The sequence below is a fragment of the Diachasma alloeum genome, unplaced genomic scaffold (assembly GCF_001412515.2).
Source record: "Diachasma alloeum isolate Michigan unplaced genomic scaffold, Dall2.0 Dall_scaffold_00270, whole genome shotgun sequence".
NCBI lineage: Eukaryota > Metazoa > Arthropoda > Insecta > Hymenoptera > Braconidae > Diachasma > Diachasma alloeum.
In genome coordinates this window covers 424,700-451,303 of record NW_021680409.1, presented here as the reverse complement: position 1 = coordinate 451,303, position 26,604 = coordinate 424,700, and the positions used below count along the sequence as shown (strand labels likewise).

General features: G+C 37.5%; 1 protein-coding gene across 5 annotated transcripts; it reads left to right on the top strand.

Annotated features, from left to right (window-relative positions):
* Positions 1-449: 449 nt before the first annotated feature.
* Positions 450-26,604, top strand: LOC107037785 (E3 ubiquitin-protein ligase HECTD1). Of its 5 annotated transcripts, none has more exons than XM_029126085.1 (17): positions 450-714; positions 3,980-4,027; positions 6,771-7,486; positions 8,592-9,005; positions 10,122-10,767; positions 11,521-11,640; positions 13,637-14,033; positions 14,450-14,485; positions 14,812-15,078; positions 15,926-17,202; positions 18,218-18,946; positions 19,470-19,677; positions 20,002-20,202; positions 20,753-21,009; positions 21,413-21,770; positions 22,265-24,116; positions 24,460-26,604. In XM_029126085.1, the coding sequence occupies exons 3-17, from the start codon at positions 6,771-6,773 to the stop codon at positions 24,740-24,742; spliced, it is 7,761 nt and encodes a 2,586-aa protein (XP_028981918.1). In that variant the 5' UTR covers positions 450-714; positions 3,980-4,027; the 3' UTR covers positions 24,743-26,604. The 5 variants fall into 5 exon arrangements, with proteins under 5 accessions (XP_028981918.1, XP_015112016.1, XP_015112017.1 ...); XM_015256530.1 differs by having other exon boundaries at positions 21,401-21,770; XM_015256531.1 differs by lacking the exon at positions 11,521-11,640 and having other exon boundaries at positions 21,401-21,770.

The window sequence follows — 26,604 nt, the reverse complement described above, 5'->3', positions numbered from 1 at the left end:
GAATCTGCCGTTTGACATTTTTTGTAGATCTGTGAAGTATTTGATAAGGTCTGCGGATAATTCCATTAGTTTCCGAAATATTTCCAAAAAATGAAATAAAGTCTTTATTCGCTTAGAATATTCTCCCATGATATTTCGTAAATATTTCGGAAACCATCAATGCTATTGAAAAATCTCAAAGCACACTTTTTGTAGAGAAGTAAATTTTCCATAAACAATCTTTATCACCGTTTCTCTTGGCATCATACCCTCTCGAGATATATTTCGAAAAAACGAAAACGATTTAAAAAATATTTAAACCCAATTTTCAAATTTCAGAAATCATATCATACCTGCATGTCCCGCCGGATGTCGCCACCGTCGAATTCTCGAAAAAGTAGTGGGGATAGTGTTTGAAGCAACTAACGCCACTGTCGTCAATGCAATGACTCACGTTGCGGGAGCTTGGAGCAGTCGCACGTCACGTAAATGGCAAAGTTATATCGGTCTACAACACTGGTGGAAAAATTCATAAAAAACTTTCACAAAACAAAATTAACAAAGAGTCATCATCGCAATTAACGACTGCCACCGCGACCTCACAAAAGTGCATCGATATACCTGTAATAATAGTACGATATTTGTTGACTAATTCAGGTGTAATAAAGGGTTTTGTGCTGTCGTCGACAAGGATGGCGACTTGACCCCACGAATAATGGAACACTGTGCTCAACGGTACGTATCTTTTATCGTACGAGAACGTCGTAACATCAGAAGCAACTGCAATGTGGCTTTTCGTTATTATTCAAACGTTTTAGAATCGTTTTACGGAAGTTTAATGAGGGATTCGGGGGGCAATTGGGGTTTTGAGGTGGGGAAAGTCGATTTGGGGAGACGTTACGGTCGTGTTTCTGTTCTATCTCTGTTAGACGCACGAGGGCATTCGGAGGAGAGGAGACACAACCGTCATTACGAGGATTTTTTCGCCTCAATTTTATTTTCTTTGTTCGGAATTGTTGTGTGAGAGGGCATTTTGGGGATTTTATTTTTTTTGCTAGGCAAGTTTTGAGGGGGTTAGGGGGCAGTTGATGGAGGCAGAAGGGGTGGAATGTAAATATGTGGGTGTTCGGTTGGAGTATTTGGGGGGGAGGTTGAGGTGATGATGTAGATCTCATTTTTTGTGATTTTGTTGGAATTTTTAGGGGTGAGGGTGTCCGGGATTTTGATAGAGATTCTCTTCGTTTGGCTTCTGTAGTAATCAACACATCCGGAGGGCAATCACAAGAGTATTTATATTTTCATAAACAATATCAACATTTTTACAATAAAATTTGAAGTCGGAATTATCATTAGATATTCAGTTCTATCAGTAATAAAGACTGACAATTGTTAATCCACTAATTTTATTTCTTTCGTCCCGAATTTGGAAATGAGAGGGGAATTGGGGGGTGTCTTTTTGAAATATTGAAAAATCTCATAGTTACTTGGAGTTTTGATTTGTTTTGTGGAAAAAGTGAGGGGATTTTCATTCATTTCTTTGGCTTATTAACAATCCTAAAGTCTACAGTTCCTCAATTTTGTTTCTTTTGTTCGGAATTTTTGTATGGGGGCATTTTGGGGGTTTTATTTTGTTTACTAGGCAAGTTTTGAGGGGGTTAGGGGGCAGTTGATGAAGGGAGAGGGGTGGAATGTAAATATGTTGGTGTTCGGTTGGAGTATTTGNTTGGGGGGGGGGGAGGTTGAACTGATGATGTAGATCAATTTTTTTTGTGATTTTGTTGGACTTTTTAGGGGTGGAGAGTGTCTAGGGTTTGCATAGAGATTCCCTTCATTTGGCTTCTGGAGTAATCAACACCTCCAGAGGACAATTACAAAAGCATTTATATTTTCATAAACAGTATCAACATTTTTATAATGAAATTTGAAGTAGGAGTTATCAGCAGTAATAAAGACTGGAAATTTTTAATCCATTAATTTTATTTCCTTCGTGTTGAAATTTGAAATGAGAGGGGAATTGAGAGGTGTCTTTTCAACATATTCAGAAGCTTCATGGTTACTTGGAGTTTTGATTCGTTTTGTGGAAAAAATTAAGGGATTTCCAATCATTTCTTGGGGTGATTAATATCAGTAAAGACGACCTTAAGATTATTTACATGTTTATTAATAATATCAAGATTTATGTAATGTAGATTAACATTTATCATCAAAGGTTTACAATTCCTCAATTTTTCTTCTTTTGTTCGAAATTTTTGTGTGAGAGAACATTTTTGGGGGTTTTATTTTTGGTTAGCTGGGAAAGTTTTGAGGGGGGTTAGGGTGCAATTGATGGAGGGGTAAGGGATGGAATGTAAATATGTTGATGTTCGGTTGGGGTATTTGGGAGAAGGTTGAAGTAATGATGTAGATCAAATTGTTTGTGATTTCGTTGGAATTTTTGGAGATTGAGAGTGCCTGGGGTTTTGATAAAGAGAGATTCTTTTCGTTTGGCTTCTGGAGTAATCAACACCTCCGGAGGACAACCACAAGAGTATTTACATTTTCATAAGCAGTGTCAAGTTTTATAATGAAACTTGAAGTAAGAGTTATCATTTTATTTTATTTTCAATATTTTATTGAAAGACCAAGGATAATGCCTACGAGGGGATTTTAACCCACAACCTTCAGATTACCAACTCGCTACTCTATCAATGTAGCTATCAACGGTTCAATAAGACTCATAATTGATATTTAGTTTTCTAACGATTGTAATGAGAATTGTTAATCCATTAATTTCATTTCCTTTGTTCTGAATTTTGAAATGGGGGGGGGGAATCAGGGGATGGAATTCCAAAATGGTGAGAAGCTTGTTGAAGTGATGAAGATGTAGATTGAATTTTTTCCAGAATTTATTGGCGATTTCTGAGGGTTAAATGTTATTTGGAGCTTTGATTCGTTTTGCACAATAATTTGGAAGATTTTCATTCATGGTTTGGGATGATTAACACCCCCTAAAGACGACCACTGGATAATTGACATATTTATCAACAATATGGGCATTTATGTAATGTAGATTAACATTCGTTATCAAAGATCATTCGAGAGTTTTTATTCTGCGATGTTTGGGTTGGACATTTTTTTCAAGGATTGAGGGATAGGGAATTTTATTTGGGCGGCTAGAGAGTGGGTGAAATGTCAATATGTTGAATGCTAACTATAGAACATTCTCCGAGATTTTTTTGCCCGGTTGATGTCGCGGTATTTGTTGTCAAATACATTTCACCTTTTGCATTCATTCAGATTGTATGGTAATAGCTCTGAGGTTTGTTTTTTCTTCTCGTTTTTCTCTCTAGTTGATTGAATTCCTCCACTTGAAGAGGAATACAATGATACTCGTGTTTTCATTTCACACTTTTTGATGCTTTACAGAGAAACAGAAATTTTGATTTTCAGGGATATGATTTTCAATAAATTATTTCCAATTATCAGTGATTCTGTCACCAATTTTCAGTGACATTGTGACTAATTTTCAGAGTAATATCATTGATTTTCATGATTTTATCTCCAATTTTCAGAGTAATGTCACTGATTTTCAGGGACATTACCCTGTCTTATTCAGGAATCTATCACCAAATTTCAGTGTTAACAATTAGTGGTAATTAGGGTAATTCTAGTCAGTGTCCAGTATCATCAATAATTGATTATGTAGATTCCTAAAAATCATTGATAGGTCCCTCATAATTAAAGCTTTTCTACCTCTGTGTTGTTCTTTATTTCTATTCCTGTAATATTCGCAATTGATTGGAAATAACAGCTGAAACCAGTCGACTTTGTCGACGATTCCGTTGGGACATGGCAGGAGAGGGGGAGGGGGGTGATAATGAGGGTATTGGTAGCACCTGTGGGCCTAGATTTTTTTTGGGGGAAGTGGAGAAAGTTCATGTCTAGGGATTCTTGTCGTTCTCGTTCCTTTTATTTTTTTCAATTCGCTCTGTTCACTAATGGGTTTTTGGTATCATTGCAGATTGCTGATTTGAGATTTTCTCAAAAAGGTGATTTGGTGAACGACGAGGTGAGTAACGGAGATAATCAGGGGCCCAGAGGTATCCCTGAGCATTTATTAATTTCAAAATTTTAAACTGAAGTAAACAATTTTTCCAAAGGAGTGTAAGTGCCAAACAACCCCTTTTGAAATCCAAAGGGGCATAAATTTCGTTTCAATATTTTACGACTTTTCTTTTAGTTTCTGATCAAAAATTCATTGACAAAGCAAACTCTAACAAAGAGGAGGAATGTCCTATGTTCTAGGACAAAGGAGCGTAAGTGGGGAGTTACGCCCCTTAATATTTTTAATGTTTTTTCGCAAAGTGTATGCCTGATAAAGGGGCGTAAGTGGGGAGTTACGCCCCTTTATCCGTCATACACTTTGCAAAAAACATTAATTGTGTAAAATTACAAAGGACGTACGTCCCAATTATGTCTCAGAATTATCATTATGAGCCTATTGAGGGATTATTCCAGAGTTATTTTTCCCAAGAATTATTGTTGAAATAATATCGTTGTTTCGAATTTGGGTCTTAAGAATTTCTGAAATTCTGTTATTTAGATTGTGAATATGTGCATGATGACTTCCTTTCATTCATCATTAATTCATTATTCAGTAAATGACAATAAAGTAGGGAAGGGTAGGGAAATTAAAATCAATAAAAAAATCATTATCACCTTTTCACGCCTCAGGGAAGATTTTTTTCTCCGTGTACCCTTGATCTTATTTCATCCCGAAGGTATTGTTGACTTTTTTGATGGAGGAATCATTGCATAGTAAATAAAGTTATTATTAAAATAAAAAAAAGTAGGGGATCTATTGTGTCTTGTAGTACATTTTGGTCCCCTGGTCCATTTTACACTCCACTGAGAAAAGAAAATTTTGCCAAAAATCCATTTACTTGAGAGACGCATTTAGTTTTTCAATACCGTATTCTCCAGTCAAGTTATTCCCAGGTAATCCTCATTATGTTACAATTATGACAATTATATGGCTCTAGAAGATAATCATTTCAGTTATGACCTTGATTTCCTCAATAATTATCAGTTGAAAACCCTGTAGGTTGTACCACGTGACGTTGAATGGTGGAATTCTATTCGCTAAAATTTGGATGGGAAAAATTCTCAACATTAAAAAAATTATTGAAATTCTTCCCTCTAGAAAATGAGAAATTTTGGAAAAATGAATGATCATTGAAGGAGTTCATCCAAGGTCATGTGTAACATAGTCATCCTTTAGAGCAACATAATTGACAAAATTAAAACTTAATCAGGCTCGTCTGGGAATGACTCGATAGGAGAAATATGATTTTGAAAAGGTAAATGGTTCTCTGAAGTAAATGAATATGTGGCAAAAAAATTTTTTTTCCTCAGTGTACCTTCCGCGTTCATAGATAATTTTGAAAATGCTGTAGTAAGTAAAAAAACAGTCGTTATCAGACTCCAAACACTCGTTTACTAACAACTAAGGGAACCTATAAGTTGGAATTACACCTCTTTGCAATTGTTTATCCTCCAAATGGACTAGAATATGAACGTAATAACTAAAAGTGAAGGAGAGTATGTACTGAAAATACATCCCTTTTGTTCTAATTATTTGGAAATAAGCCCATTCGTAGCTATCAGAATTGATTGGCGAAAAACGTTCCAGAAAGTTTAATAAATTCCATTTCACGATTAACTAAAACCATATGGCTCTTTGGATTAAAAAAAATCAAAATAATGAAATTCCTTTCGCTATACAACTAAGATATCTAAAATTCAATCTTCAATCATTAATCCCTGAATTATGTCAGGAACAAGAGACCTTTCGTAGGCATTTCCTCCTTTGGACAACCGTTCTCTTGACATTTTCCCTCAGAAGCCCCATTCCCCTGATAATCATCATAATCCTTTTTATCACTAGTGTTACTGTATCACAGTGTCATAAAATTTCTGATAGGAGGGAAACTAATCCAGAACAGAATGTAGAAAGACTTTTTTTTGTAAATCTTAGAATTCCCTAAGAAAAGGAATTTTTTAGAAAGAAAACCGTTTTTTTTCAAAATCTACCAATTCCAGAGCTATTTACAAAATATTCTAATAAATTCGCAAATATAGTCAACTGATTTATGGAAAGTGCCAACAGACCTTTTCGTACTCTTCAATAATCTTTCTTCTTATCAGATTGACTCATCACGTCACAATTTTACGAATTCATGACTAATTGGAATTTCGGAGTTATCAACACATGCCACATGAAATAGCATTTCACATGGTTAAAAAGAAAACTATTTGAAGAAATTTCTCTCTAAAATCTGTGAAATCACGCTATTTTTTTAAATTCTAAATTGGAAGAAATTTGACTCAATTAAATGGGTTTCATCTTCAATAAAACTTTGATTTACTCTCAATCTTGATTTTTATTCGCGCTTTTATTCACATCAAATTAATAGTTGCTTTAATATAAACCAATGTTTTCTTCATACAAATTTATTTGGGTTTAGACAGCAAAGAAAACTAATTCAATATGTAATAATTTTTCCAACTAAGCTAATCAAATTTTTCTTTTCATATTCATCCAAATAGTTGAATAGTGAAAGTAATTAATGAATTTTATTTCATTGTTCATTCTCATGGCATGAACTGTCTAATTTGCTTATTGAAAATCCAAATAGATAAATGAATCCTATTAACTCAGTAACAGAATAATCAGCTTGAAAAAACTTCCAAATATTCTCATGAAATGCCCTCCTTTGCAAAAATTGAAATTTTCCCTTCATCCTCCCCAGATGGCAGAAGTAGACCCTGAGACCCTGCTGGAATGGCTCTCGATGGGCCAGGGGGACGAGCGAGACATGCAGCTGATCGCCCTGGAGCAGCTCTGCATGCTCCTCCTCATGTCGGACAACGTGGATCGTTGCTTCGAAATCTGCCCCCCAAGGACCTTTCTCCCAGCTCTCTGTCGAATCTTCCTTGACGAGCACGCCCCAGACAGTGTCCTCGAGGTGACAGCACGAGCCATCACCTACTACCTCGACGTGTCCGCAGAATGCACCCGCAGAGTTGTTGCCATGGAGGGCGCAGTAAAAGCGATATGTGGACGTCTCTCAGGCGCAGGTTTGGGATCACGAGCTAGTCGGGATCTCGCTGAACAGTGCATCAAGGTCCTTGAGCTCGTTTGCGCGCGGGAAGCAGGTGCTGTTTTCGAAGCAGGTGGATTACCCTGCGCTTTGTGTTTCATCAGAGAGCATGGGGCACGTGTGCATCGAGACACTTTGCATTCTGCTATGGCTGTCGTCTCGAGATTATGTGGTAAAGTCGAACCCCAGGATAAAGCACTTCCTGATTGTGTGGAGGCTTTGTCGACACTTTTGAGGCATGAGGATGCACATGTGGCTGATGGTGCTCTCAGGTGCTTCGCCTCTTTGGCTGATAGATTCTCCAGGAGGGGAACTGATCCTGCTCCTTTAGCTTCTAATGGATTAGTCTCGGAATTACTGTATAGGTAAGTTTCGTCCTCAAAATACTGGTAGACAAGCATTGAAATTTCGAATTTCCATGGGAGTTGAATGAAACTTGTGAGAAAAACATTTAAATTTTATGGGGAGTTCAGTAGTTTTCGGAGCGCAATTCGATTTGGGGGAAGAAATAATGAAATTCCAATGAAAATTCAATTTAATTCTCAATTTTGGAGTAGCAAAGAAGACATTCCTCAACATGCATTTTCAACTAAGCATGGTTATTTAATACCAAATAACTCTGAATTTTCAATTAATTAAAAATTCACAAATATATTTGCCGAAATTTTTCTGATTTTCATGAACTTTCATGAAATAATTGAACTGAAATTTTTAGTTTTCATTTATTTCTTCATTAAATCATAAATTTCCAATGAAAAAATGTTTTGAAATTTCAGCGTAATCAGAAATTCCAACAAAATTTTTCTAAATGCAGATTTTTTAATGGTATTCATGACTTTGAAATCATATTATCATTGAGATGAATTCCTTTTCCAAAGAGAAAAAATTTAATTATTTCCAAATTTGAAACAAATTTGTCACTCCCAGGGATTTTCTTCCCTCAAAATGTAATTTCTCCAATCAATACATCACGAATTTCTACTCAAACATTTCAACAAAAACTTTTCCCTGGGATGATTTTGAATTTTCAACTATTATCGTAGTCCAAAAAGGAGATTTCGAGAGATAAAAAGGGGGATCTACCGTTGTCTCAACTTTTGGTGTTCGACAAAAAGAAATAATTACAGCAAATCAATTATTCGAACAATTTTTTTTCATTGATTGTCGATTTATCTTCAGAATTTTCTTTAGCTGATGAAATGAAAAAAAAAATTTTTTCACGATTTTTTCTAGACTGGAGATAATTCTGTCTTTAATGCACTTGAATCTGCTCAATGCTCATTTATTATTAATAATTATTTTATCTCGATATTAAAAATGATGCGAAAGATGATAAAAAATCATTGATAATCTTGATAAGAAAACTCCAATTACATGAACGAATTGAATCAACAAAAATAATCAACAAATAGTCATTAACAGAGACAAAAATCATGAAGTGTTTTAATTGAATGAATGAATTCCTTTCAGATTATCAAATGCTGCAGGCCCTGGAACCTCGGTGACAGCGACCTCCAGCAACCCCAAGACACCACCTCCCTCCAGTGCATCATCGACGATGCCGACAGCAGAGCCCAAGTCCTGCGCCTCTGTCTCCACAATTATCAGTCTTTTATCAACCCTCTGTCGAGGCTCCCCATCGATAACCCACGATCTCCTACGCTCGGAGCTCCCTGACGCCATTGAGAAGGCTCTCAAAGGCGACGAACGTTGTGCACTGGACTCCATGAGACTTGTTGACCTTTTACTCGTTTTGTTGTTCGAGGGGAGGTCTGCCTTGGGGAGGGGAACAGCTGGAGGACCTTCCGGGCCTCTTCTTCCTAGGCTCAGGAGACTCGACAGTGCGGGGGAAAAATCACATCGACAGCTGATCGATTGCATAAGGTAATGACAATTTTGTACCTTCAGTCATCCACGTGAATAAATTCACAATTAATTACTGTTTTCTTCAATACTCTTCGTTTTAAGAAGATATTGAAGAAGATGAATTGCTGATGCGAATGCATTTGGAGAGGAAAATGAAAAAACGTCGGAAGGAAATTATCTCTTTCCTTTATTGTAGGAAATTTATGAAAGAATTCAACTTTTTTGCGACAAAGGTTTTCTGATATTTTGCTTCAACTATTAGCAGAAATTTTAACAAAATAATTTGAAATTTATGAATTTGTTCCTCAAAACACTTTGATTCAATTTTTCAAATATGTAATGGATTAATAAACTTGAGGAACAATGTCAAAAAGCTCACTTTTTCAAGAAAATTATAGTTTCTAGAGAAATACCCTTTTGATATTTTTCTCTGAGGCTACTAGATCCAGAGATCTTGACAAAATGACTAGAAATTTTTGGATTTATTGCTCAGATCAAAATTTTCTCCAATTTTGCAAATTTTTTAAAAGAACAGATTTAGAAATGAATGTAAAAAAAATTAATTTTCTACAAAAAAAAATGTATTGAAAATTTTCTCTTGACTTACTAGTTTCAGAGATGGTTGCAAAATGCAGTAGAATTCTTCAGTTTACTCTCGAGTTCATAGAATTTCCCAAATATCCGTAGAACCATCAAATTTATCAGCAAATGTCAAAACACCTCGTTTTTATAATTTCCTTCTGCACAAAAAATACCTAATGCGGCTTTGTTGTTAACTTTTTAGTTCCATAAATATTATCAAGATACTCAGGTTTACAACTCAAGATTCTGTGACATGTGATTTATTTATTTAATTTGTTCTACTTTGAAATTCTCCAAATAATTCCAAGAAAAACATCTTAAAGATTTCCCTCTAAACCTGCTTCTTCCCAAAACATTTCCAAAGCGCTCTAAAATCCTCAAAATGACTGCTCTAAACTCTACTTTATACAATTTTTGAACCCCTCCAACATAAACAAACCCATCAAAAAACATCAGCAGACATTTCTTTAAAGAATGTCTCCTTAAGAAAATCCTTGGCATATTTCTCTGAGACCAGAATAAATTGTCAACCAATTACCCTTCATTCTCCAGATCTAAAGACACAGACGCCCTCATCGAGGCAATAGACTCGGGAGGTATCGAGGTAAACTTCATGGACGACGTGGGGCAGACCCTTCTGAATTGGGCGTCAGCCTTTGGAACCCAGGAGATGGTGGAGTTCCTCTGTGATCGAGGAGCAGACGTCAACAAGGGTCAGAGATCCTCGAGTCTGCATTACGCCGCCTGTTTTGGAAGGCCTGCAATAGCTAAAGTTTTATTAAGACACGGAGCAAATCCTGACCTCAGGGACGAGGACGGCAAAACCCCTCTGGACAAAGCGAGGGAACGTGTGGACGAGGGGCACAGGGAAGTGGCAGCTATTTTGCAGAGTCCAGGAGAGTGGATGTTACCTCCTAATCAGGAACACAGGAAGGTCGACACGGAGGTTGAAGAGCTGACCGAACCCAAGGGAGACCCTGAAATGGCCCCTGTCTACCTGAGGAGACTCTTGCCTGTCTTCTGTGCCACTTTCCAGAGCACCATGTTACCTAGTGTCAGGAAGGCCAGTCTCAGTCTTATCAGGAAGATGGTGCATTATATTCAGGCTGATTTGTTGGTGGAGACCTGTGGGGCTGATAAAACTGCTGGCTGTGGAGCTATGCTCGTTGAGGTCATCGCTAATGTCCTGGATAATGAGGTGAGGGGGGTTCAAGGGTGAGAAGGAGGTTCAAGGGGATCCAGGGGGTTAAGGGAAGTGGATTGGAGAATCATTGATTGATTGATTGGAACGATTTATTATAAAGTAGGATAGAAAATTACCTGCAGATAATGCGTTTGAATATGGAGCAGGCTCAGAGGGAATTTTCAAGGGATTATTCTTCCTTTTTTTTAGGGAGGGACAGAAATTTTCAATAGAAACGATGGTTTCTTGACATTTTTTTCTTGTAAAATAACATCCACGAGATAAACCTCTTTTTAATTAAGGCAATATTAATTTCAAACCTGAAAGGTTTGGACGAAGTGCATTGACGATTGACTAAACTGGTTAGTTATGAACTGAAATACAAAATTTTCTGGCGATGAAGTATAGATTTTCTTATTAAATTTTACGAGATTAGAACGTTTAGACGGAATTGTCAAGAGATAAAAGTTGAATTTTTTAACAGAAAGTGTAAAAAAAATGTGTTTTTGTGTCATTTTTTCTCATAAAATCACATTATTAACGAGGTAAATTCCCTTTTTTTGAAGGAAAAATCAATTTTTCGAAATTTCTCTTCCACTCAAAATGTCATTCTCCAATCAATGAATCACAAATTTCTACTCGAACATTTCCCCATAAATTGTACCCAAGGTATTATCATAGAACAAAGAGTAGAGTTTAACTGGGTAGACGGGGGGGGGGGATCCACCATTTATAATTTAGAGAAAAGATTTAGAATTTTTTCTGCAGGAAGTTGAGATTAAGTCAACGCCACCACCGCCTCCGCCTCTCAAGTTGATCGGCCCCAAATTGCCCTGCCTTACGTCTCGCAAGAATACCAGTTCCCAGTACTACATTATCGATAAAACGGTAACATCCGTTTTGTTATAAAACAATTTGACCTTGCCTTTTCTTTTTTTAGTTTGATACAGAATAAATCGATTCTCCCTTTTTATTTTTTCCCATAAGAGAATACGAATGAGGGGTGGTTAGTGGGGGGGAGGGGTACGATACATTTTACTAATTAATCATTACAATAATAATTTTTTTCGTGTAATTGTTGGGAGGACGTGGAGGGGCTGATGATAACAAGAGGAGTTTTTATTTTTAACAGACGCATGTGATTATTTTCTAAGTTATTTTGTGCAGTTAAGGAGATGCCAGAGGGACTGAGTGACACTGCCTCAAGGATAATTAATTCTCGATGTAGAAATATTGATTTTTTTTGTTTTCAATTTTTTTTCACTTTTTTGAGAATTTAACAGTGAAGTGGTCAGAATTTGATTTTTCAGTTTTGTTAATCAAAGATTATCTCGTTAATGGGTGGGTTTATGAGGTAATGTTATAAGATATTTTTTATTGGAAATTTCATTGGCTGCAACAAAGGTATTTTGGCATTATCTCGTAGAGTCACTTATTACTGGGATAAATTCGAAATTAACAAAAAAGTCAGATCTAGGTTTTAAAGAAAAGATGGCAAAAGAACCTATTTTGGTCTGTAATATCTCAAGATTGTCCTGACCCATCCAAATCGCATTATTTGGTCAGGAGACTTTGAGGATTGTAGAAGGTTCTTCACTCCATCTATACCACTCACTTCATTGGAGAGTTTTAATTTAATTTCTTGAGTTATTTAGGGATAATTATTGTTGAATCAAGGACACTTGTGGTTTCAATAGGTAGCCAGGAAGATTTCAGTTAGAACGAACAATGTGACGACCACTTGCTCTACTAGTTCTTTCGGGAATTCAAAAAACAAAACTTTCTTAAGAAAAAATTTCTTGGAGTTCTTTAGGAACTGATAGAGCAATTTGAGTCGTCATGTTGGGTTTTTCTGCTGTAATTGCCCTGGCTGTTGGCCCAGAGACGCCTGAAATCATTCACGAGTTCCCTTGATTCAAAAATTTGTATGATGCTCGATAAATAACAAATGTGGTAAAACTTGATGGCCGGAGGTGGATCAGGCGAGGATTGTCCATTAGAATTCATTAACTTTCTTAACAAATACCCCATTAAATAATGAAATAGAGAGGCGAGCTTCCGATGAGACGCGAATGTTCTGTGTCCTTTGCCTGCCTCAGCAAAAAGTGAATCTTATGAAATAAAATTCATGAGAATAAATCGAGGATTGTCCTTTGGTTTGCTTGTGCAATGCTCATTACTTTGGTGAATTTCAGGAAAATCTGAGGGAAACAGTCTTTGCTGGTGAACCGGGACGAAAATCTCAATGACATTTTATTTTATAATTAATCCCAGGAGCGGAACTAAATGAAAACGACTATCTAGCACAATTCAGGATTTGTTTGTGTTTGTTTTAGTTGTGGGTCAAGTGGTCTGGAGGGCCTAAGTACTCTTAAGAATGTTTCTAGTTGAAAATTGAATGATTTTGAGGGTCAAACGTTCCTTGAGGAGGTTAGTAGTTGAGGGTTAAATGATTCTGAGGATCAAACGATCGTTAAGGACGTCATTTGTTGAATAAATAGTTTTGTGGGTCAAACGACCCTTAAGGATGTTTGGAGCTGAGGATCAAATGACTTTTTAAGACGTTTCTAGTTGCGGGTCAAATGGTCTTAAGAGTCAAACGACCCTTCAGAACGTTTAAATGATCTTCAAAGACCTTTCTTGTTGGGACTCAAACGGTCTTGAGGCTCAAACAACCCTTGAAACCGTCTAGGGTTAAAGGTCACATGATCTTAAGCGTCATGCCACCTTTAATAATTCTATGCGTCACCTAAAAACATGAAAATTCCTGAAATGCGCTTAATCGTCGTTTTTTTACTGCTTCATTTTAATATTCGATCGCAGAGACTTTCGCCCTCAGCTTCCCCCACTAAAAAATAAATTTCAATGTCTGTAACTTCAACAGGAGGACGAGGATGGCCACCTTATAATCCTCCAGATGATCCAAGACCTCATGATAAAGGGAAAGGACGAGTTCCTCGAGCATTTTGCTAGACTGGGAGTTTTCTCGAAAGTCGCTGCCCTCGCTGGCCCCCAGGAGACGACTCCAGAGCCAGAGTCTGAGTCTACTCAGTCTGGGGAGGAGCACAGGCTCGAGGACGCCAGGGAGTTGCTCGTGGGCAGGGCCTATCACTGGAGAGACTGGTGCATTTGTCGAGGGCGGGATTGCCTCTACGTCTGGAGTGATGCTGCTGCTCTTGAGTTGTCCAACGGGAGTAATGGCTGGTTCAGATTCATTCTTGATGGAAAACTTGCCACTATGTACTCCAGTGGAAGCCCTGAAGGAGGTACTGACACCACTGGTGAGTCACTCAGTAAAAGAAAATTGAAAAAAGCCTGATGATTTTGGAAATATATTTTTTTTAGTAGAAGTTCTTGATTCTTTATTTATATCGTTAGCATTAAAAATTCCATTAATCATGCAGTAAATTGATTGTGCGAAAGTGGAAATAAGGCTAGTTTTCATTTTTTGGACCCAGGGAAATTGTTTGTTAAACTTTTTTTTTGAGAATTTCGTCATTTTTATTTGTTAAGCCGATGATAGGGCGATCTGGATAATTACGTGAAAATCATTTCCTTTTGATATAAAAAAATTAGTCCATGTGCAAATGAATTTTCTGGGTCTATTCATCGATTACTTTATTCATTCACTTGTAATTAACGAGGGGCTAGTCTAGAAAAATAACTCGATTTTTTTTCTTTCACTAACTGTCAACAGGAAAAGGACGAAACACTGAATCCCTCACTACGGAAGGTAGGTTCATCCACGACTCCCTTCGCTATAATCGATTGGCAGAGTTTATGACACTGCTGCAAGGTTCAAGTCATTCACTAATTTGAATCCGAATAATTAAACCATCATTTTTAATTATTTCTTCATAATATTCTCTAGTAGAACGATTGAACGTATTAAGTCGAATTTAATTGTTAATTACGAAATTATTCACCACAAAAATGTCTCTCGACATTCTTCTTAGATAATTTCGTCTTTAATAACAACACGAAACGTGCAAAATCGACTTGTTACATTTTTTTACCCCTGTCAAAATTTTAAAATGATTCATTTCATGAATATTTTAGAGAACCGAGGAGAGTTCCTGGAGAAGCTGCAGCGTGCGCGCAGTCAGGTGAAGCCAAACTCAGTGAGCCAACCAGTTTTATCACGACCTGGTGCCACTCGATTGGTCGTGGGAAACTGGGCTCTGTCCTCACGTAAAGAGGGGGAATTATGCATTCATAATAGTGATGGCCAGCAGCAGGCCACCATCCTCAGGGAAGACTTGCCTGGATTTATTTTCGAGTCAAATAGGGGAACTAAACATTCATTCACTGCTGAAACTAGTTTAGGTAATGACTCAACGAATTTTAATGTTTATAAAAAAAATATTCATTATTCTAAACGTAAAAAGGGAGAGGAAAAATTGAAAACGAATTGAAGAATTTTTTTTACGTTATGGAAGTATTCAGAAGTAGTATTTTATATGCATTAACGGTGTCCAAGTACTTGGAAGAGATTTTCAATCAGCAAATTGGTCCATTGAGTTGACATTTGCCTCTTTGAAAAATTATGGAAATTAATTTATAAATTATTTATGATTTTTAATGGTTTAAACTGAAGAATGAAATTTAGAACTACTTTTTCATATGAAATTATTGCAAAATGGTCGCTAAACTAGTGTTGAATGGAAATTCTGATATTCAATTATAAATGTTGAAGACAATCTAAATAGAAGTCTTCGGATATCTTCGACATTTTTATAAAATCTAGGCAACAAGTAGATAATTCCCAGTTGTTTATGTGTATTATCTTCAAAAAATCACAAGGAAACCTTTGCGGAGCTCTCCAAGACGTTTTCCTACAAATTTCCATAATAAATCAATTCAAAGACGTCGAAAGAACTGTTCCCTTGATCCATTGATGAAAAATGTGATATTTATGATAAAATCTAGAACTGAAAATTTCCAATAAAATTGACCTGTCAAATATTATTTAAGTGAAAATTCTAATGTTAAAAAACGCTTGGATATCTGCAAATTTTTTCATCAAATTGCGACAAATAAATAATTCATAGTTTTTAGTGTGTAACATCTTCAAAAATTGCCGAAAAATCTTTTTCGTAGCCCTTAAAAAAATATTTTCCCATTAATTCCTCTAATAAATCAATTCAAACTCCTCCAAATATTTTTTCTTCAGGCCCAGACTTCGCAGCAGGATGGGCAGGCAAGCGTGGCAAGCGTCTGCGTTCAAAAATCGAAGCGATAAAGCAAAAAGTGAAGACCCAGGCCCAAGAGATCTACGAGAACTATTTCAAAGCAGCCCAGGCCCAGCCTCGAGGAGTGGTAGCCAAGCTAGCAGCGATAGTCTCCCAGGTGGACAAAGCCTGCCAGAAGCAACTCTCAGGGAACCGAGAGTGGCGTTCAGTCCTGCAAACAGCCCTAGAGGAGTTAAAAGCCCTCCTAAACGAAGAGGGTCGAGTGTCCGCCTACGAATTGCATTCCAGTGGCCTCATCCAGGCCCTCCTGGGCCTTTTAGCAGGTCCCTCTGCCCCCCAGACCCCATCAGTGCGTGCAACCAAACTCAGACTCCAAAGAATTGCTGTTTTCAAGACCTGCTTCAGATCCAAGGACACCAACGATGGAAATTCCGCTAAAATTCTCGTTCAAAAACTCGTTTCGGTTCTTGAATCCATTGAAAAACTTCCAGTTTATCTTTATGACACACCTGGATCTGGCTATGGGCTGCAGATTCTCACCAGGAGGTTGAGATTTAGATTGGAAAAGGCATCTGGTGAAAGTGCACTCATTGACAGATCTGGAAGGAGTTTGAAGATGGAACCACTGAGTACAATTCAACAACTTGAGAATCATCTGCTCAAGATGATTGCTAAGCAGTGGCATGATCACGACAGATCGACGTTTACGTTTGTTAAAAAATTGAAGGAGGGAAATAGAATGAATTTCCAATATCAGCATGACTTTGATGAGAATGGGGTTCTCTACTGGATTGGGACCAACTCGAAGACCGCACCTGAGTGGGTGAATCCGGGGCAGTATGGGCTCGTAGTGGTAACATCGAGTGATGGGAGAAGTCTACCTTATGGACATCTCGAGGATATTTTGAGCAGGGATCAGAATGCACTCAATTGTCATACTAATGACGATAAGAGGGCTTGGTTCTCCATCGATCTGGGCGTCTGGCTGGTACCCAGCGCTTATACTCTTAGGCATGCCAGAGGGTATGGCAGGAGTGCACTGAGGAACTGGATGTTCCAGGTGTCCAAGGATGGGATCAACTGGACGACTTTGTATACTCATGTGGATGATTGCAGTTTGAATGAACCTGGGAGCACTGCCACGTGGACCTTGGAGGCTCCTGCTGAGGAAACTCAGGGGTGGAGGCATCTGAGGCTACAGCAGACTGGCAAGAATGCCTCGGGGCAGACACATTATCTGTCGGTTTCTGGGTTTGAGGTTTGTTATTAGGTTTTTTGGAATTATTTCAAATCCCCTCTCCCTTTTCTTCAATTAATTTATTTGATCCATTTTTTCAATCAAGTAAATGTATGAAATTGAAAAGGAAATCTAGACTTTCAAAGTTCAACAAAAGTCAAAATTTTGACAATATTCTTTTGGAAATTGATCAAGTCATACCTTTATTTCAAAGAAAATTTTCTAATTATATAATATGAATAATTAATTCATTTCAAATAAATCCTCAAGTAGAATCATTGAAACGATTTATTTCATCCAAATAAAAGATTATGATATATTAATAAATTCTGTCTCTTCTCTTTGCACTAACTACCCGATATAAATTGGGCGGTTAATTAATTGAACGGGCATTCCCATCTTATAAATAATGGAATTTATTCAAACTCTCTGGTGAAAGTTAAACAAAGAGGTTTTGGTACGAAAAATTCATTGTTTATAAATTATTTAAGAGAAGGGTGATATTTCGCACTACTATTTAGGATTAAAAAACTGTTCTTACCGGTTTAAACTAAACAGTGAAATTTCGATTTTCAAAGATCAAATAAGAAAATTATTGTTCATAAATAAATTCTTAGTTCATAAATTATTTATGAAAAATGTAAAATTTTTCAATGTAAAACGTAAAATAACTGGAGAATAGAATTCAGATTTTCGAAATTCGAATAATAAAATCATCCTAGAATTTCAATAAACATTTTTGTTGGAAATTAATAAATTCGCAAATTTACTTCAAAGAAAATATTTCACTTACATGGTGAGTTCATTTTTAACTAATAGAGTTTTTATTGAGTTCGAGGAAACAATTATCTGTATTCAAAAACGATTTATTTGATGTGAATAGAAACCCAATTAAACAGCAAGTTGAGTAACAGGAGGTTCATTACCAGCTATTTGAGTAAATCTATTCATTTGTTTCAAATAAATAATTTCTCTGTATCTATATTCAATTCCAATCCCCATAAAATACATGACTAATTCCACCCTTCGCCCCCAGGTATACGGAGAAGTCACAGGAGTCTGTGAAGACCTGGGCAGAGCAGCGCGAGAGGCAGAAGCAGGAGTTCGAAAGCAAAGAAGACTAATAAGAACCCAAGTCCTCCGTCACCTCGTTGCTGGTGCCAGAGTGGCCCGAGGCCTAGACTGGAAGTGGAAGGATCAGGATGGCAATCCTCCAGGTGAGGGTTCCATCACTGGAGAGCTCCATAACGGCTGGATCGATGTCACCTGGGACCACGGTGGCTCCAATTCCTACAGAATGGGAGCAGAAGGAAAATACGATCTGAGATTAGTGGGCTCTAGCTTCGATGCTGACTCTGGAAAGAGCAAAAATGGATCTGGAATATTGACAGGGAGAAAGTCCAGTTCTACTCCAAGTCTACCTGATTGCACAGACGTCAGCATGAGGGGGTCAGTGGCGTCGACTGATCAGGCTGCCAGTGCTGATAATCTGGCAGCTAAACAGGCTGCTGAGTCCATTGCCGAGAGTGTCCTCTCGGTGGCAAGGGCTGAGGCAGTGGTTGCTGTCACTGGGGAAGGGGGATCCAGTAATACCACTGGGGAACTCAGTGTTGTACTTCATCCCAGGCCTGAGTCCACTGTCAGCAGTGATCTGGCGACTATTGTTGAGAGTTTAGCTCTCAATACTGATTGCTCGGGGAATAGTAATAGTAATAGGGCATCCAGCAGCTCCAAGCCACTTTATACTACTGTTCGAGGGAATAAGGTATTTTTTTAACGTTCAGGGAGATGATTCCTGTTGTGAACTTGGTATTGAAAAATTACGTTTTTTGCATGAAATCCATTGCCATTTCTTAAGAATTGCATTTTTTCAATTATTTTATGATTTTTTTTCGACAAAAAATGCATGATAAAATATTTATAAAAATTATTGATGAAGAATTTTGAAATTTTTACTAATATTTTAAAATTGAGCATGAAATTTAGATCTTCCAAGTAAGAATAATAAAATCATTTCAAAACTTCTATAAGTTAATGTTAAATGCAGTTCAAGTGGAAACTCCGATGTTTAGTCTTTTTAAATAATAATTTAAATAATATGCATATATATCATCGAATAATAGAATTATTACGAAATTTTAGACTTGAATGAAATGAAAATAATAATTTCTCGATGACCAATATCATTTACAAAGCTCACAAACTCTTTATGAGAAAAATTTCATTGTTGGGATGATCATAACGTGTTAACGTGTGGATTAATTTGTTATAACGAATGTAACTTCTAGCCGGCTAGCGGTTTGTTGAGTCTGGAGGCAGTTGAGGTGCTCGATCGTCTTCGCGAAGGCGCCGATAGACTGCGTAACAACACTAACAGTTTCTTGAGTGGAGAATTACTCGGTTTAGTGCCAGTTAGGATCTCAGTGTCTGGTGAGAGTGAGGATAATTCACTCAGAATCCGCCCAGTGCCAAAGCACAATCTAACAGCTCAAGATGGTACGTATTTTCATCAGCATTCATTAATCAATCATCCAAAAACCTCTCCTTTCCTTAAAAAATCAATTCCAAAATTCCTCTGTTGTATTTTCAATCAGAAATTTTCCCAGGGAATTCATTATTAATCTTTTAAAATATCAACTTTAACAGTGAAGCTGTTTTAATAGAATTGCTCAGTTATTTCAATGACAATCAATTAAAAAAGCAACAATAAAAATATTTCTTCCAAATATTCACATTTTTGAGAAATTTATTAAAATATGTGTTCTTTACTGCCAATTGAACTGTTCAACTAATTTTTCTATTAATTAATACCAATACTAGCAAATAAAGAATGCAGTCGAGACAAGGACGCTAGTTCATCATCTCAGAATCCAGCTGGAGGATGTCCAGTTGTTGTAACCAATCCTATGTCAGTCTCAGTGCCCAATCTTGCGTGTTCCGATGCTAATAACACACTGGAGCCAGTAGCTGCCACTGGTTTACTAGAGACTTTTGCTGCCATGGCCCGAAGACGTACTCTAGGTTTGTTTTAACACATTTCCCTAGGAATTCATTGTTTCAGAAAAACATTTCTCTTAATATTTCCTTCTAGACAAGCAAAGACATTCCACATCTTATTTCAATGTAATTTTTTAATTATTTCGATAATGAAGTAGTTCCAAGACAAGATGTCAAGAGATTTTTTTATTACAAAATTTGCTGTTAAAATAACTCATTATTGAGATCATTTGAATGACAGTAATCGTTTTATATTTGAATTGAATGCCTTCAACATTTATGAATTCCTCCATATTTATTTATAATCATCAATAATCATTATTCTGTTGACATTTTTCATGGAACCCTTTGATTAACAGCATTCTCTACAAAAAAATGTCATGCTACACATTTACTCTTAAAATAACTCATCATGAAGATAATTCCAAAATCAGTGTACATTTCCTTTCTAATTTGAATGCTTTTGAAATTTATCAATTCCTTGTTAATTATCTATACCCATTGGTTCAAGTAAATCTTCAAACCCTCATCAATCCTTCACAAATAATCCATCAGCATTAAACAATAATTTTAGGACCATCTGGTGGCCAACACATTGCACCAAACTCAAACACAGGATCTAACCCACGTGGACCAAATTCGGTATCGAGTCTCGTCAGGTTAGCCCTTAGTTCAAATTTTCCTGGTGGTTTACTGAGTACTGCACAGAGTTATCCAAGCTTAACGAGCAGTGGACAGGTGGCTGGTAGTGGCGTCACGACTACCACTGGTGCTGGGCTTGGGCAGGCACTCACCATGTCCCTTACGAGTACCAGCAGTGACAGTGAACAGGTGAGGATTATTGTTACTAATTTTATGGTTTTTGAGGCAGAAGATGGCGATTAGTTCTGACATTTATTTTATTTTTTTCACTCAATCGTTGAGGTTTGGACTTCAATTACTGGATTTTTCACCCATTTCAATGCTCAGAGATCTTCAAACATCGTAAATAATCTATTTTTTCCATTGATTACGTGATAAAACCATTAAAAACTGTTGAAAAAATTTTTAAATTTAATTTTTTGTCATGAAATCTGATGAAATCTTCTGTCTCATAACCTTAAATCCCCTCATTAGCCTGTTTTAATCCCTGAAATCAATAATTCAACAAGTGAAACCTAAAAATCTAGAGGATGTGATTTAATTTCACCTTCGAAACGAAATTTTTTAATGTAATGAGAAGTTGTGGCTTCAGGTTAGTCTAGAGGACTTTCTGGAATCCTGTGGAGGTGTCGCAGGCTCCAGTGTCTCCGGTGTTAGAACAGCAGGGGGTCCAACCCTCCTTGGAGAACTCGAGGATGATGAGGATGGAGTTCTTGCTGAGGAGGAGGACGACAACGACGAGAATGACCAGGAGGAGGACGATGAGGAGAATGAGGAGGAGGGAGAGGGGGGCGAGGGTGATTACGAGGAAGTCATGGTCTCCAGAAATCTTTTGGCTGCCTTCATGGAGGAAGAAACACCACAGACGTCCAAGAGACGAGCCTGGGATGATGAATTTGTTCTTAAACGACAGTTCTCTGCGCTCATTCCAGCGTTCGATCCTCGTCCTGGTAATTTTTTTCGACTTATTTATGTTTCAATTTTGTTTCAATCATAGATGAAATACATTCGACTAATTTCTCATCAGGTTTCATTGCTTGAAGTTTATTAATTTTCAACCATCATTATTTGAATTTTCCTTCACAATATTCTAAATAATTGATGTTTTTAAATTATCACACATGACAAACAAAAAGTTTTTAAGAAATTTTAATCGAAAATTTCTAATTGAAATGATATTCATTATTAATTTATAGAATATTTCAAATGCAATAGTATTTAGATATTCTATGAAACAAATGGACTTCACTATCCGAAATTTGATGGAAAAAATTGATTCAGTTTTCAACAAATTCAGTTACTTCCTAAATTCAAATGGGAAATACTATTCCATTTCCTATTTTGATAAAACAATATCAATTATTTATTATTGTATACGAAAGCCAAATAAATATTCCATTAAAAAAAAAAAATCACGAATAAATAGCACAAACTTCTCCCCCAGGTCGAACAAACATCAACCAAACAACAGATCTCGAAGTGCCCCCACCAGGAAGTGATCCCCAATCAAGCACCCGAGTGGGTGCCCCCATAATGCCCCGTCTCTCCCTCTCGCTGAAGGGTCCAGGCCTCCCAGAGATTCCCGACGTGGAGCTTCCCCTCTCTGACCCCCACTCGAGTATATTCCAAGCAGTGCAAGAGCTGATGCAACTAACAGAACTCGGTACACGTCAAGAGAAACTTCGTCGCATCTGGGAACCAACGTATACGATAATCTACAAAGAATCTAAAGACGAGGAGTCTTCAGGACGTGCCACCCCCATCGTGACCCTCTACTCAGGAAAACCCACGCAAAGCACGAATGCCTGCACAGTTGAGGATGTTCTCCAGCTGCTGCGTCACGTCTACGTGATTTCAACATCTCGAGACGACAAAAAGGACGAGACATTAACAGATGATTCATTGGAGTCTTGCTGGGTGCATCCAGATGACTTCACCTCCAAGAAAATCACCAACAAGATAGTCCAACAGATCCAGGATCCTCTGGCATTAGCAGCAGGAGCCCTCCCCACCTGGTGTGAGGAGCTTGCCAGAAGCTGTCCCTTCCTCCTTCCTTTTGAGACTCGTCGTCTCTACTTCTCCTGCACTGCCTTCGGCGCCTCCAGATCCATCGTCTGGCTTCAGACCCAACGAGACGCTGTCCTGGAACGTCAGAGGGCCCCAGGACTCTCCCCTCGACGAGATGACAGCCACGAATTCAGAGTTGGTCGTCTTAAACACGAGAGAGTGTCAGTCCCTCGAGGTGAGAAACTCCTGGACTGGGCTGAGGAGGTCCTCAAGGTCCACTCCAGCAGGAAGAGCATCCTTGAGGTTGAGTTCGTTGGAGAAGAGGGAACTGGTCTTGGTCCTACTTTGGAATTCTTCGCCCTGGTGGCTGCTGAATTACAGAGGAAAGATCTGGGGCTCTGGCTTTGTGACGACGAGGATCCCAATCAGATGTCTTGCCCCTCTGATGAACATGTGAGACCCCCTGGCTACTACGTCATTCGACCCAGTGGATTATTCCCAGCGCCTCTGCCTCAGGTGTCTGAAGAGTGTAACAGGGCTATTAAATACTTCTGGTTCCTAGGAGTTTTTCTTGCTAAAGTCCTTCAGGATAATAGACTAGTGGATTTGCCATTATCTAGGAGCTTTTTGAAACTCATGTGTCGTGGCGATATCACTAATAATGTTAATGAGAGGATTGGACTCACTGGGGTCACTCAGGAGAGCATGTCCAGCAGCATGGCTAGTAGTTTTATCTCTGAGGAGGGGGAGGAGGGCTGTGGACTGTTGGAACCCAGTCCCTGGTGGGAGGGAATTCTCGATATTGAGGATCTGGTGATGGTGGATCCTGTGAGGGGGGAGTTTATCAAGCAGGTGCACATGTTGAGTCTCAAGAGGGAGAGGACGATTAGTGAGGGGGGTGGGGAGGAGGATACTATGAGGATCCAACATCCGTCCGGTGCTTCGGTACCTATTGAGGAGCTCGGTTTAACAATGACTTATTCACCTGGGTCCAGGGTCTTTGGGCATGAGGTGGTGGAGCTTGTGGAGGATGGGGCTGAGGTGGTAGTCACTATGGAGAATGCCAGGGAGTATGCGGAGATGACGGTGAAATATTGTTTGGATGGGGGCATTGCTAGGCAGCTGGAGGCCTTCAGAAGTGGGTTCTCTAAGGTCTTTCCTATGGAGAAGCTTCATGCTTTTAGTCCTGAGGAGATCAGGGCCATGCTTTGTGGGGAACAAAATCCTGAGTGGAGCAGGGAGGATTTGCTGAATTATACGGAACCGAAGCTGGGTTATACTAGGGAGAGGTGAGCATTTTTTCACCATTTTTTTTTTAAATCTTGTCTTGAATATTGTTCAATAATTATTCGTCAAGAGATTGTTTCTCCTCATTATTGCGTTAGTCAATTTTCTTTCAATTTTCGATAATGTTTTTCAATTGAAAAAAAATAAAATGAATATAGATGATAAAAATTCAATTTGAGCCTAAACGAACGGAGAATAATGATAAACACAAGTACGTGAAAAATTAATATTCGTTGATACTAGACAAATAAATAAATAAATATATGAAAATAATTAAATCAATCTCTAAATTTAAATCAATCCTCGACCACTTTACATAATTTTTCAATTTACTTTTTCTTTCAGTCCTGGATTCCAGCGTTTTGTCAACGTTCTCCTCTCCCTGACAGGCTCCGAAAGAAAAGCCTTCCTTCAATTTGCAACAGGCTGTTCAGCCCTCCCTCCAGGTGGTCTCTGCAACCTCCATCCAAGACTGACAGTAGTACGAAAAGTAGACGCTGGCTCCGGTGGTTATCCATCCGTCAACACCTGTGTGCATTACCTAAAACTCCCAGAATACCCAACCGAAGATATTTTAAAAGAAAGACTACTGGCTGCAACAAGAGAGCGAGGCTTTCACTTGAATTAAGTCAAGATTATCCTAGTAAATATGAAAATTCAATTTCCGTTGTTCCATGGGGAGGGGGGGGGACATGGGTGAGATAAATGAGGTGTTTGTGGCACTCGAATCAATGTACGACGTTATTGTTACGGCCTTCGATATTCAAAGAATTGTCAGAATGATCATGAGGATTTAATCAATGTAATATTGAAGTTCTTTCGATGTGACTCAGTAATACAGGCACTGGACAATGGATAGGTAATAAACAATTGGCACATAGATGTGAAAATTTTCTCAATGACAATTTTACAAACTTCTCGTAGTCTTATTGCGTTTTTTCGGAGATCTCGAGGTGAGAAATTTATGAATTTTAGTAGATGCTTTTTGATTACTATTGCCCTCTCTTATGCTTTTTTTGATTCAGAGGAGGGGGAGGACATTTGTCTGTGTGTGTATTGCTACGTGAATTTTGTAGGTGAATTTACTTTTTTTGCTCGATTGGTTCCAGTGGGAAGTGGAGACTAGTTGTTTTTTGGAGAGAAAAATATCAGAAATTAATTTCAAAATCTATTGTTTATTTTTTTAATGAAAAGAAATATAGTTTATTATTTCAATTCAAATCAATTGGTAAATTTGGTTAGATGATGTCACCACTTCATCACTGGATTCAATGAGGGAAAACCGGAATTTTTAATTCGTTTATTCTCTTTGAAATCTGTATATTGCTTTCTATTTAAAAATGCACGTAATTATTGTTCATCCATCTTCTGTTAATTAGAGACAGTTCTGGAATATTCAGCTGGGGAGATACTGTTTTCCTCGATGATGAATAGCACGAAGGATCATGTTGAGATCGTTATTTTTGGGAATAAAGTCTGAATTTATCGATTTGTTTATTTCCATTAATTAATTGATAATAATTCGCTCTGCCTAAGCGTGTGAGAGGAAGTAACTGTGGTCATTATGGTTTTTCTAGATAAATGGAGGAATAATGGTAGCATGTGCCACTTATGCTACTACTAAGGGTTTTCAATTTGTTCATAGGGTCATCAGAAAATTGTTGGCTAAATTGTGAAATTCGCTGGGTTTGAAAGAAACCTTTGGGACTATTCCGTAAATATCTTAAGAACTAATGGGTTTAGTGGAACATGTCTTTGATATTTTTCTCCAAACCCACTATTTTTCGAGATATTCGCAGAAAGAACCCCATAAAAAACATTTCAACTTTATCATTAAGCCACAAAAAAATGTATTTAGGATAATTCGGAGGGTAATTTCAATGAAAAGAATAATTATTTTAACAGGCAAGTGCCTCCAACCGATGAATAAGCCACAAAAAACATAATAAATAAAAAGAAATGAATAAAAATCATTAGAAGTTTCTGTCATAAGAGAAAAAAACTGTCGCTTGACCTCAATTCATCGATTTAGTCAACTTAATAATTGGAAAAATAAAGATAATGAAAATTGAAATTGAACCAAAACAAGGGGAGTATAATGATAACTATAAATATATGAGAAATGGATATTTTTTGTTCCTCGGTAAATGAGTAAATCAATGAGACTCGTCAAGTCCACGGGCACTATGCATATTTGTACGATACGCTACTTAATGCTCACAAGAATGATCATAAATGAATTACAATAATGAATAGATGGGGTGATTATTAATAACAGATGATTAAAAAACAATTCAGTATACCTGTACTAGCGTTTAGATGAAGTGAATATAAATGATATAATATAAATGTGAGAGATGATTACTAACGATATCGAAGACGAAAAGAACACTGATGTAATGAGGATAAATAATTAGTTAATATTAATTACTGTATTATAAATTATTATTGATTCTCGGGGGAGATGAAATAAAATGAGGAAAAACATTA

Excerpts from the sequence above, each read along its gene's own strand:
- LOC107037785 (XM_015256530.1), top strand. The coding sequence starts at position 6,771 with ATGGCAGAAGTAGACCCTGAGACCCTGCTGGAATGGCTCTCGATGGGC. Across the intron at positions 14,034-14,449 it reads AGGAGGTACTGACACCACTG|GAAAAGGACGAAACACTGAA; the intron begins GTGAGTCACTCA and ends AACTGTCAACAG. Across the intron at positions 17,203-18,217 it reads TGTCGGTTTCTGGGTTTGAG|GTATACGGAGAAGTCACAGG; the intron begins GTTTGTTATTAG and ends CTTCGCCCCCAG.